The 10,614-nt window shown below is 45.5% G+C and overlaps 1 protein-coding gene across 7 annotated transcripts in view; it reads right to left on the bottom strand.

Annotated features, from left to right (window-relative positions):
• Window positions 1-284: 284 nt before the first annotated feature.
• Window positions 285-10,614, bottom strand: part of DNAJC5G (DnaJ heat shock protein family (Hsp40) member C5 gamma) — a 17,920-nt gene continuing 7,590 nt past the window's right edge. For 3 of the 7 annotated variants that reach the window (XR_014051778.1, XR_014051780.1, XR_014051779.1), the window contains exons 4-8: window positions 3,161-3,276; window positions 2,442-2,655; window positions 2,102-2,243; window positions 1,286-1,392; window positions 285-1,118 (exon numbers count right to left, since the gene is read on the bottom strand). Coding sequence is in view for 2 of the 7 variants with exons in the window: in XM_081484158.1 (XP_081340284.1) it covers window positions 1,340-1,392; window positions 2,102-2,243; window positions 2,442-2,655; window positions 3,161-3,276 (525 nt within the window). In the remaining 5 variants the exon portion in view is untranslated. Of the gene's footprint in view, window positions 1,119-1,285; window positions 1,393-2,101; window positions 2,244-2,441; window positions 2,656-3,160; window positions 3,277-4,079; window positions 4,175-10,614 lie in introns of those variants that run through there. The other 4 variants (XM_081484158.1, XM_081484159.1, XR_014051782.1 and 1 more) reach the window with 3 other exon arrangements.

Raw genomic sequence — 10,614 nt, 5'->3', positions numbered from 1 at the left:
GTTAGGAAATCTAGAGAAGCTGAGTTGGGCAGAAAGGACCTGGATGCCAGGGACCTATTTTGGGCACCGAGGGAATCAGTCTCCAGGGGAAATTTAGAGCACTGACAAAGTCATCATCACAAGGCTCTGGGAAGCCTCTGCCCCAGCTCTGCACATGTCCTGATATCCGGCTCTCTGAGGCAGGCTGGTCTCAGATATGACCACCGGTCCTCTACCTTTTTCTCCTCCTTCTTCTCTATTCCAGGCATGATTTGTCTTTTTGGGGCCCAACATATGCACTGGGATTGGATTAAAAAAAGCTCTTTTATTCACTGACATTCCTTAGCCTTTTTCCCAGTCAGGAGAGAGAAGTTTGAGGAGTTACTAGGCTCTGACCCTGCAAAGATGGGGAATGGTGAGATGAGGATACCAGACAGACAGTGCGATGAGGCACACATGGGAAAAGGGTCTGGAAACATTCAGTCTTTACCCTATCGCATTTTTCATGCTCCTATTTTAAGCGCAAAACATATAGTGATCAGCTTGTACAACATGAGACCAGAAGGATGGAAGCCGACAGGCCCCATGCTCATGGATGCTGTGCTGGCAGCTGCAGTCCAGGGAGAATCGAAAGGTGGGATAATGACTTCTGAACTAAGAGTTCTTGGCGCACAGAGTTGCAACAAAGGTGGGTCACCTGACACAGCAGCTCCAATACAGGATCCACCCTGCCTGGTTTTCAGGATCCTGCTGGAAGTTTCATAAGTGGCTGACACTACCCTCTGACACCGGCTCAAATCCCAAGGAAGGCAGAGGAAAACAATGTTCAGGAAAAGACTGTCACCCCTGCCTAAGACCTCACAAGGATTGGGTAGGAGGGCTGCTCTCTAACAGGTTAAAATTGGGACTAGAGCTAAAAAGAAGAACAGCTGGGTGACCCTGTATGGCCAGGGTCAGTGACAGCATCAAGGACAAAGATGGCGTCCTCACTGGGATGGAGGCCATCAATGCTTCTGAAGACGGGAGTCTTGCATGTAGAAGGGGCAAATCAGGGTCAATGTCAGGACAGGGCTACTTGCTCCTCTCTTCACTGAGTCCAGTAGCCTGGGCAGCAGATGGCACCCTCACTGGGTCAGCATCTAAGGGCAGAAGAAGATGACATCTTATTAATTAGAAGAAATGATCATGCAGAATTTAAAGCAAACCCCCTACAGGTAAGGATACAATACCTGTAGTCCACATGATAAAGATATAACTTTCCATTAAAGACTCATCTGAATTGTTTTTAGTGTGTATTTTTTCTTACCCTTTGATTATTGCTGCATTCCAGTTTTCATACCTCACTCTTCTTCATCTTTAACTAATTATCACCACTAGAATCATCTTCCCCTCTTCTAAAATGTTCTCTGCGTCCTATGATGGAATTTGAAAAACACATATGTAAACATCTAGTAACAATTTTTTAGTCTGTTGTGTAGTTGCTAAGTTATGTCCGACTCTTTTGCAACCCCATGGACTGTAGCCCACCAGGTTCCTCTGCCCTTGAGATTTCCCAGGCAAGAATACTGTAGGGTTGCCATTTCCTTCTCCAGGGGATCTTCCTGACCCAGAGATCAACCTGAGTCTCCTGCATTAGCAGGCAGATTCTTTACCACTGAGCCACCTGGGAAGCCCATTTTTTAGTCCATTGGTGAGAAAACGGTAACCTTGCAGTTATGTATTCCTGTCACTAGATGGCACTGGTGTGAATGTCAGTCAACCCACACCTGAGCGGATAATCTCAGACACTACCTCTCTCTTGAGTAGATGCAAAGAACTGCATTCTCTAACTTGTCTTCAACTACTGCCTTTTCTAGGTACAGTCTCCCACCCCATTCCTTACCTTAATGCTCATCCCATTCATTAAGCGTAACAGTCATGGAAAGCGAACATTACATTTAAACTGTCAGTTTTTGGCATAAGCCCCTCAGAAACCAAGTGTACCCTCTTCTCTTTCTTCACTTGGCCCCAATACTGACTTGAGAGTTGGGGGTTCACAGTTGAGAGGTCAGGGTTTCACCCACAACCATCTCTTTCATCCCTAATTCAGCTCTCACCCCAGTCCCTTGCCTGTGGTGCTCACCTGACCTTGGAGGCTGATGCTGGACATTTGACTCATATTTTTTGCTAGCTGCTTCCTCAGGTGGCTTAAGTGCTCCACAGCAAAAGCAGCAGCAGCAGCAACAACAGCAACAGGTGAGCAGAGCACACAGGAGGATAAGCGTCTACAAGGTAGGAAAGAATGGCTTCAATCCAGCAGTTTCTGTGTATTTCCATTCAAGCTCCACCTCGCCTCAATCCTTCCAGCACCCAGTATATGAGACAATAGAAGCATTTGTTCTACGAGAGAAGAATCAGCCATCCTAAGAGTGGAGGGTTGCCCCTCCTTCCTTATTTTTAAGGGACCAGAAGGAATTGTGTACCTTGAACCAACAACTATTCATCGTAAAATAGTATGTGACGCCTTCTTCACCGAAGTGATCGTATATATATATTCCCAATGAGCCATGCTGGTCATAAATTTTCCGCTTCTTAGGGTCACTCAGTACAGAGTGGGCTGTGTTGATCTCCTTGAAGATTTCTGCTGCTTGAGGGTTCCCTGGATTCTTGTCTGGATGATACTTCAAGGCCAGTCTCCTAGCCAGGCAATACCCAAAAGAAGGGTGGGCAGAGGATGGGAGTGGTGGGGGTGGGAGAGTTAGGATGAATGACGGGGATAAGTCTCTAGAGGGTGAAGAAAGAATGCATGAGAGGATGGAGGCAAGCAGCCCAAGTCTACATTCCTTCACACGGAAGAGGACGATGGCCCCATCTGGCCCCAAAGTGGAGGTCTGAGGATTTAAAAATTGGGTCGGAGACTTCCCTGGTGATCCAGTGGTTAAGAATCTGCTTTCCAATGCAGAGGACGTGGGTTTGATCCTTGGTCAGGGAACTAAGATCCCACATGGCACAGGGTAACTAAGCCAGTGCCTTCTAGAGCCTGCATGCCGCAACGAAGGGTCCTACATGCCACAACAAAGACCTGATGCAGCCAAATAAATAAATATTTTTTTTTAAAAAAAAAAGGATCAGAAAGCAAGGTAGAAGGAGAAGGGTTTAAAAGGGAGAATTGCGAGATTTAATAAGGGGCTGATGTCTCAACCTGTAGGCCTTCTTGACGTCTTCAGGTGAGGCGCCCTTCTTAAGCTCCAGCACTGCATAGAGGGTTGACCCAGACTTGGACAACTGGCGGGCGGCCTCGTCCACATGAGCCATGATCTGGGTGGGAGGAGGGGAAGCGTTTGTGAGAACTTCCAGGGGTGGGGGCCACAGAGAAGTGAACTTCCATTGACAGGAAACTCATCACCTTCAGGGGCGAGGTAGGAAAGTGGCTACCATGGGACATATATCAGACAATGGTGAGTGGCACCTGTGACTAGCAGGAGAGCGCAGGTGACTAGACATTTGAATTCAGACTTTACAGAGAAAACGTCTTCTCCTCAGCTTCCCCAGTGTCGTTCAGATACACAGAGCTCCAGACACCCCACATTCTACAGAGGTGAAGCAAGCGGAGGTCTAAACCCTGCAAAAAGATCCATTTTGTCCAGAGCTACAAGGATCGCACAGAAGCAGTCCTGAGCCTGTCCAAGTCCTTGTTGGGTCTGAAAGCCCAGCAGGATCCCAGTCTCGGAATTGGCTGGGTGGGGAATACTGGTGATCCACGATCCCCAAGGGAAGAACAAGTCAGACCAAACCATGAGCTGCCTAAGAGAAGCCAGGCATCAAGAAACCAGGCCGGAAGGCAGTGCCTGCACCTAGGCCAGACACTTTCTCCCTCCTAGCCTCCCCTCTCAAACCATCCCACCTCTGTCTCTCAGGGAAGAACAGGGGGATGGCTCAAGAGACGAAGAAGAAGTGAAAACAGGGAACTGTTGGGGCAGACCAGAAAGGTAGCAGGGAGCAGGACCCCAGAGAGTGGGGGAGAGCCTGGGAGGCCATGGTCTGGGAGAACCAAAGCGACAAGCCCAGAAGAGAATGCTCTGGTTCCTCAGGTCCCCTCGGGCTCTGTGTGGACCCCTCACCCGGGCTGGCGTCTACCTCGTAGTCGCTCTACTCAGCCGAGAGACCTCACGCAACCTCCATGAAGGTGTGAAACTTCACACAGCCGCGGTCCAGTGGCCGACCGAGCCTGCGCACTGCGTCAACACGACGGGTCGCTTTTTGGCGCTGCTGGTAGGTCTTGGTGGGGGCTGGGGTGGGACTTATTTCGCTCGCCTGAAATAAGCCTGAGCGTAGGGATCTGCCTGGTGCCCGCGGCCAAAGGCTGTGGGGTGTCAGTTTCTGCCACCCCCGCGGGTGCAGCTTCCAGGGGCGTCCCTTCTCCCGTGGGAGGAGGAATCATTCATCCTGATCAGGGACATGACTCATCGACTCACTTAAGGAAAGATAACAGGGCTTGCAGACCGTGGCCCTGTGAGTTGTATGGTTGCTGAGAACCTCTCTCAAGAGGTGTATTACCTTCCTAGTCTTCTTTCACAGAATTTAGAGATCGCCACTTGGTCCTTTTTCTTTTCCCATCCACGGGAAAATCCTACACATGCTTTAAGACCTACATCAAATGTCAGTATTCCTAGGAAACTTTCCTTCATTCCCTCAGTTGTTAACACCTTCCTCTATAAAAGCATTTATCCTATCGTATTGTAATTTACTTTGCATCTGCCTTTAAATGATGTCTAGAACATTTCCAAAAGTCATATCTGTTCTCCAGAAACTCCTTTAAATACTAGTACATAAGGAGGATGTACCATAATATAATTACATAATCCAGATTGGATAATTGTTTCTAATCATGATATTAATAGTATAATGACCTTATGAAAATTCTTATCTTTAATCTTTAAGAAAATCTTTTTTTTTCTTCAGTGTAGATTTCTGGAAGTGGAATTATTGGGTCAAAGTGAATTTTTTTTTTTTTTGAGGCTTTTGATCCGTATCACTAACCTTCTTTCCAGAAAGTTACCAAAAGTACCAGTTTACCTCCCTAACTAATTTACATGCCACTTGCAGGGCATGAGGGCACCTATGGATGCTTGGCCTCACTTCTGTAATCTCCGACAGGCTTGCATACCCTGTATTTTACTACTTCATGATGTTGGTTTTCATAACTAAGGAACACCCAATGGCACCTGTAATGTGTAACTGAAGGAACTTTATTGTTTCAATTCTATCCGTCACCTCTCTTTTGGCTTTTATCTCTTCCCTTTATTACTGTTACTTATGCACATTTACCTCTTTTTCTACAGATATTAATCCAGTGGTCATTGTGCCAGTTGCACATGGATTCAGTTGCACACCAAACATGTGAGTCTTGTGAGCAAGCTAAAAAGAGTCCATGTTCAACGTGCACAATGGCCACTGGATTAATTTATTTCTGTAGATCTGTGATCAGTGTAGGGGTGGGGATGAAAACCTTTGGTATCACGCACCAGTTCATAGGTTCTGGGTTAGATGAGTTTAGAGGTTAGTCACCCAAAGGAGCTAAAGTTGACAATATTTTTTTTTTACTATAATATATTGTTTCAATATATTGTTCTATTTTATTACTGTTGTTAATTTCTTTTGTAAATTAAAAAATTTTTTAACACTAAAAACATTTTGTATTGGGGTATAGCTGACTAACAATGTTGTGGTAGTTTCAGGAGAACAGCAGAGGGACTCAACCATACATGTACATGTATCCATTCTCCCCCAAGTCCCCCTCCCATCCAGGCTGGCACATAACATTGATAAAGTTGGCAATTTTTTGATAGTTTGTTCTCTAACTAACCTCCAGCTTTTTGTCACCATCATGGGATGACAGGACTAGTAGAAGAGCCCAAGTCGTTTCTTCACCAGCACTGGGAAGAGAGCAGAAGGCACTGGAAGTGCGCTGTGCTTACTCGAACTCCTTCTCTCAGTCTGCAGGCCCGGTGTGGTCCGGCCCCTGCCTCTCCCTCCACCTCCATGAGTACCACTGTCTTGCTCGCTCAGGTCTCTGCTGCACCACTTTTCTGTCAGTTCTTTGAAGACACCGTGTTCCTTCCCCCTCCTCTGCATGGAGGCCTCCCCGCCCAGGCTACATGCATGGCTGACTTCTCATCCTTTGTGGCTCTCAGCTTCGTGCCTCCTTGGAGAGTCCTTCTAAATTGAGTTCCACTTCTCTCTCCCCATCTCAAAACACCCTCACCATCATTTGTGAATAAATATTATTTGTACATTGATTTGTTTAAGGTCTGCCTTCACCAGTAGACAGTGAACTCCACGAGGGCAGGACCTTGTCCACTTGTTCACCATTGTGTCCCCAGCACCTGGAACCATGCCTGATCATAATAAGTGAATTAATGATTTGCCGAATGAGCAATAGCAGAGGGAGCCCTCTGCTGGTCCATTGGAGGTCCAGAGTTTGGGCCATAGCAAGAATTCCCTGGGACAGAAACACTTAGCTGGAGAACTGTACAGGACTCAGAGTCAGCCTTTCCTCATACAGCCTGAGACAAGAAGACACACGAGGGGTAAAAAGACGGAAGCATTAGGAGAGAGAGTAGTGGCAACTCTGGGCTCCTTATTTCTCGTTTGTCGTAGTTTTCCTCCAGTTCTTAACATAGTTTCTGGAATATTGTAGATGCTCAGTACATGTTGGTTAAATTGAATGAACAAACACACTTGTGTACCTTTTCAAAAGTACTTTTACCTTATTGTCTTCTTTGATCATCATTACCCTGGGAGGTAGTGTGATCACATCCCTGCTTTATAGAAGTGAGCCTGAGAAAGAAGACAAATTGGGTTTGGAGAAGAGTTAGTAAACATCTTTCACATCTTGTCAGTGGCTCCAGAATGTTATTACTTCTTATCACTGCCCTCTGACATTCTAATTAATTCTAATCATAGTATGTGGCTCTTGAAATAGCCATTATCTTTAAGCCCTCTGCTCTCAAGGAGATGACATGGCAGCCAGCAGGCTGCAGAGATGGGAACAGAGCAGTGAGGCTGGTCTGGCACTCTCTGGCCAGGGGCTATCCCCTAGAAACAGAGCCCTTTCGACTCTCTTTTCTATGCATGGGGTCTCTTCTAACACCCAGCACAGAACTAGGAAGAACACTAAAGCCAGGAGTCTGAAGCCCTCGGTCTTCGTTTTGGCTCTGGCTCTAAAAGGCTGTGTGATCTTGGATAAATCACTCAATCTCTGAGTCTCTTCCCTCTTCTGTGAAGTCCTGGGCTGTTTCACAGGGTTGAGATCAAGACTAAGTTAAACTTGGTTGTAAAAGTAATGGAAACAATTTAAATAACTGCTAAAGCAGGATGACGGATTCAAATTTTTTCTGAAATCATTTGCCCTCCCACCATATCTTGAGTCAATGATCTTAGAAATTTACTACCTCAGAGCCATGTGGTCTTTCCTGGAGAAAACCAAGCAGCATCCCTTATTTACCCACAAACAACTGAAGTTTTAGTCATATAGCTGGAATATACACATACAGACAGCACACATTGGCATATTTATACCCAAAATATCACGCTCTCGAACATATGTGGTGGGAGAGAGAGAGAGATCGTAATTTGTCATCCCCAATCCCCAGGTTCTAGAATTGTACAGATTTTGAGCTGGAAGGGACCTCAGAGACTTAACTCTTAACCAATGCCTTGATTTTTTAATGAGAGAAGTGTGGCCCAGAGAGGATTAACCTGCACAAGGTCAATCTGCGAGGTCTAGACCTGTCTCCTGACTCCAAGTTCAGTGCATATACCATGTCGGCTCCTTATACACACCAGCTCCCTCCCTACTTTAAAATCTAGGTGTAGAAATGGACCGATGTTGTAGTTGATATTTACCTGCTTTCATGATGATGTTAAAGCAGGTAATGTCCTGCTTTCACTCCCCCTAGTTGAAGGCATATGTGCTACATGTGACTGAAAACATCTTTGGCGCAGTTTGTTTGCTGATCCTCCCCAGGGCCATCTCCCATCCTCCTGACATCTCATGGTGGGAGGTGGAGGGCTTCCAACTGGAGAAGCTGCTTTATACCCCTGTCCTCTCTGCCCTGCAGCCCCAGACTCTGCAGACATAAGGGCAGGCTAACAGGGCACATGGACAGAGGAGCCTAGTGAGCCACAGTCCATGGGGTCGCAAACAGTTGGATGACTGAGAGACTAACACTTTCACTTTCATGCTAACAGGGCACACCTGCCTTGCCTGTAGAATGGAGATAATAGTCTGACTCTTAGGGTTGTTAGGAAGGTTAAACATTTAATTTGAACAATGCTTGGCACATGGTAAGTGCTATGTCATCATCGTCATCATCATTATTGCAGTACTTTCTGTCCTGTCTTCTCCCAATTTTGTAAAGAGAGAAATTGCTTTTCATTCTGTCTCTGGGAATAAGGGGTAAATCAAGATCCTCCCTCTAAGAAGATTTGGAAATTACCATTGGGATCCTTCCATTCCCTTTCTACATCCTTTCTCAGCCTCTCAGAACCCCTTTTTCTCATTCCTCTACCCATTGTTCTTTGGCTACCCAGAATATCCCCCACAGTGCCACAGTGTTCCCCAAGCAGTCCAAACTCCAAAATTACCCCTCTCACTTCCTCTCCTTTAAATGTTTCCAATAAAAACGATCACCTCCCTAAAATGATCTCATCCCTAAAGGTTAGGTGGGAAGCAATTTGATTAAAACCCTGTAATTCAGCTTACAGTGAAAGCAACTATTAGAACCTCACCCCCTTAATTCTTATTAACACAAAAGGAATAACTGGCAGTTTCAGGCAGTGTGACTGAATGAAGTGAAAAATATCAAGCTATGTTTTGGGAGGTGACTTTGGGCCTTAAATCACTTCTTTCTGTTCAACGCTACCAATTTCATGTCTTTTCAACTCTGGGGCTCTGCGTTGTTCTGAGTCTCAACCTCCTCCATCTCCAGTAAGTTTCCCTTTGCTGGCTCCTCTCCCTTCCTTCATCTCCTGATTGTGGGTATTTTACATGGTTTGGTCCTTAAGCTCCTGCTTCTGCGCTTTCCTCTCTACTTCAGAGATGCAGTCTATGGGTGTGGCTTCAGCTGATACTGCTGTTTTAGCTCACCTGAGAGCCATCCACACACCAGTCTTCCATTGCCTCAAAACCGTACTCTGCAATCGGAGCACATGACCTTGCCCCCAGACTGGTTGTTCCTCTTGCTTTGTCCATTGGCAGTAATGTTATGACTCTTTCCAAGATAATGCTGCTCAAAACCCAAACATCAGTGGGCTGTGGACCATTATTTCCCCCAAATTCAGGCCAAAAATTCTTACTCATTTCTTTTTTTTTGTTTTGTTTTAAAATTTTTATTTATTTATTTTTGGCTGTGCTGGGTCTTCGTTGCTGTGTGAGCTTTTCTCTAGTTACAGTGAGCAGGGCTACTCTCTAGTTGCAGTGTGAGGGCTTCTCATTGCAGAGGCTTCTCTTGCTGCAGAGCCCAGGCGCTAGGGCCCTCAAGCTTCAGTAGCTGTGGTATAGGGGCTCAGTAGTTGTGGCTTCCCGGATCTAGAGCACAGGCTCAGTAGCTGTGGCCCACGGGCTTAGTTGCTCCGCGTTATGTTGGATCTTTCCAAACTAGGGATCAAACCCATATCTCCTGCATTGGCAGTTGGATTCTTTACCACTGAGCCATCCAGGGAGCCCAGTTCTTAATCATTTCTTTTTTCAAAATTGCTCTCTATTTTATTTCTTCTTTTCAGCTTCCACAACCTTGAAGCACCTCAGTTAGAGAGTTTCCATGTCATACTAACTGCTGTTCTAGCCTCCTAACTGTTCTTGCTACTGCCAGTCTCATGGTGTATACTGCTACTAGATTTTTATTTGTAAAGCAGTGCCTCCATCATTACTACTCCTTTGCTCATAGCCTACAGGGTGCAAAACAACCCTTTAAATATGACAATGGGAACCTCCCTGGTGGTCCAGTGGCTAGGACTCTGAGCTCCCAATGCAGGGGCCTGGTCAGGGAACTAGATCCTACCTGCCACAACTAAAAGATCCTGCACGCCCTAATGAAGATCAAAGATTCTTTGTACTGCAACTAAGACCTAGTGCAGCCAAATAAATAAATACAGAAGTCTATAAATATGGCAATGAACTCTATGATTTGCTACCATGTTGCGCATCCAAACACATTGCGTGTTATTGCCCTAAACCTTCTGTAACCATCAGTCTTTTTTCCTTCCCTGTTCTTTCTATCTGCTATACCATTGCACTCACACCAGTTCCCCTCATGAACTATCCTTTTAATTAATCAATTCACTTACTCAACAAATATCTATTTAGCATTGCTCTATGCCTAGTACCTTAGATACAATGATAATCAGTTCTCATAGATTATAGCTTATTGTGGAAGATAGACATTCATTAATATCTTCAACAAATATTTATTAGATGCTATCAGGTGCCAGATACTCTTCTAGGTACTGGGGATATAGCAGCATACAAAACAGACAAAAATTTCTGACATCATGTAGCTTAAATTCTGGTGAGAGGAGATAGACAGTAAACAAGTAAAGTATTCAGTATGTTGGGTGGTAATCATCACTATAGAGAAACATAAAGCAGGGGAT

This window comes from Giraffa tippelskirchi, chromosome 4, assembly GCF_054371585.1.
Source record: "Giraffa tippelskirchi isolate mGirTip1 chromosome 4, T2T-mGirTip1v1.2.pri, whole genome shotgun sequence".
Classification (NCBI taxonomy): domain Eukaryota; kingdom Metazoa; phylum Chordata; class Mammalia; order Artiodactyla; family Giraffidae; genus Giraffa; species Giraffa tippelskirchi.
Note: the sequence above shows the minus strand (reverse complement) of the source record. Positions and strands in the feature narration are given on the sequence as shown.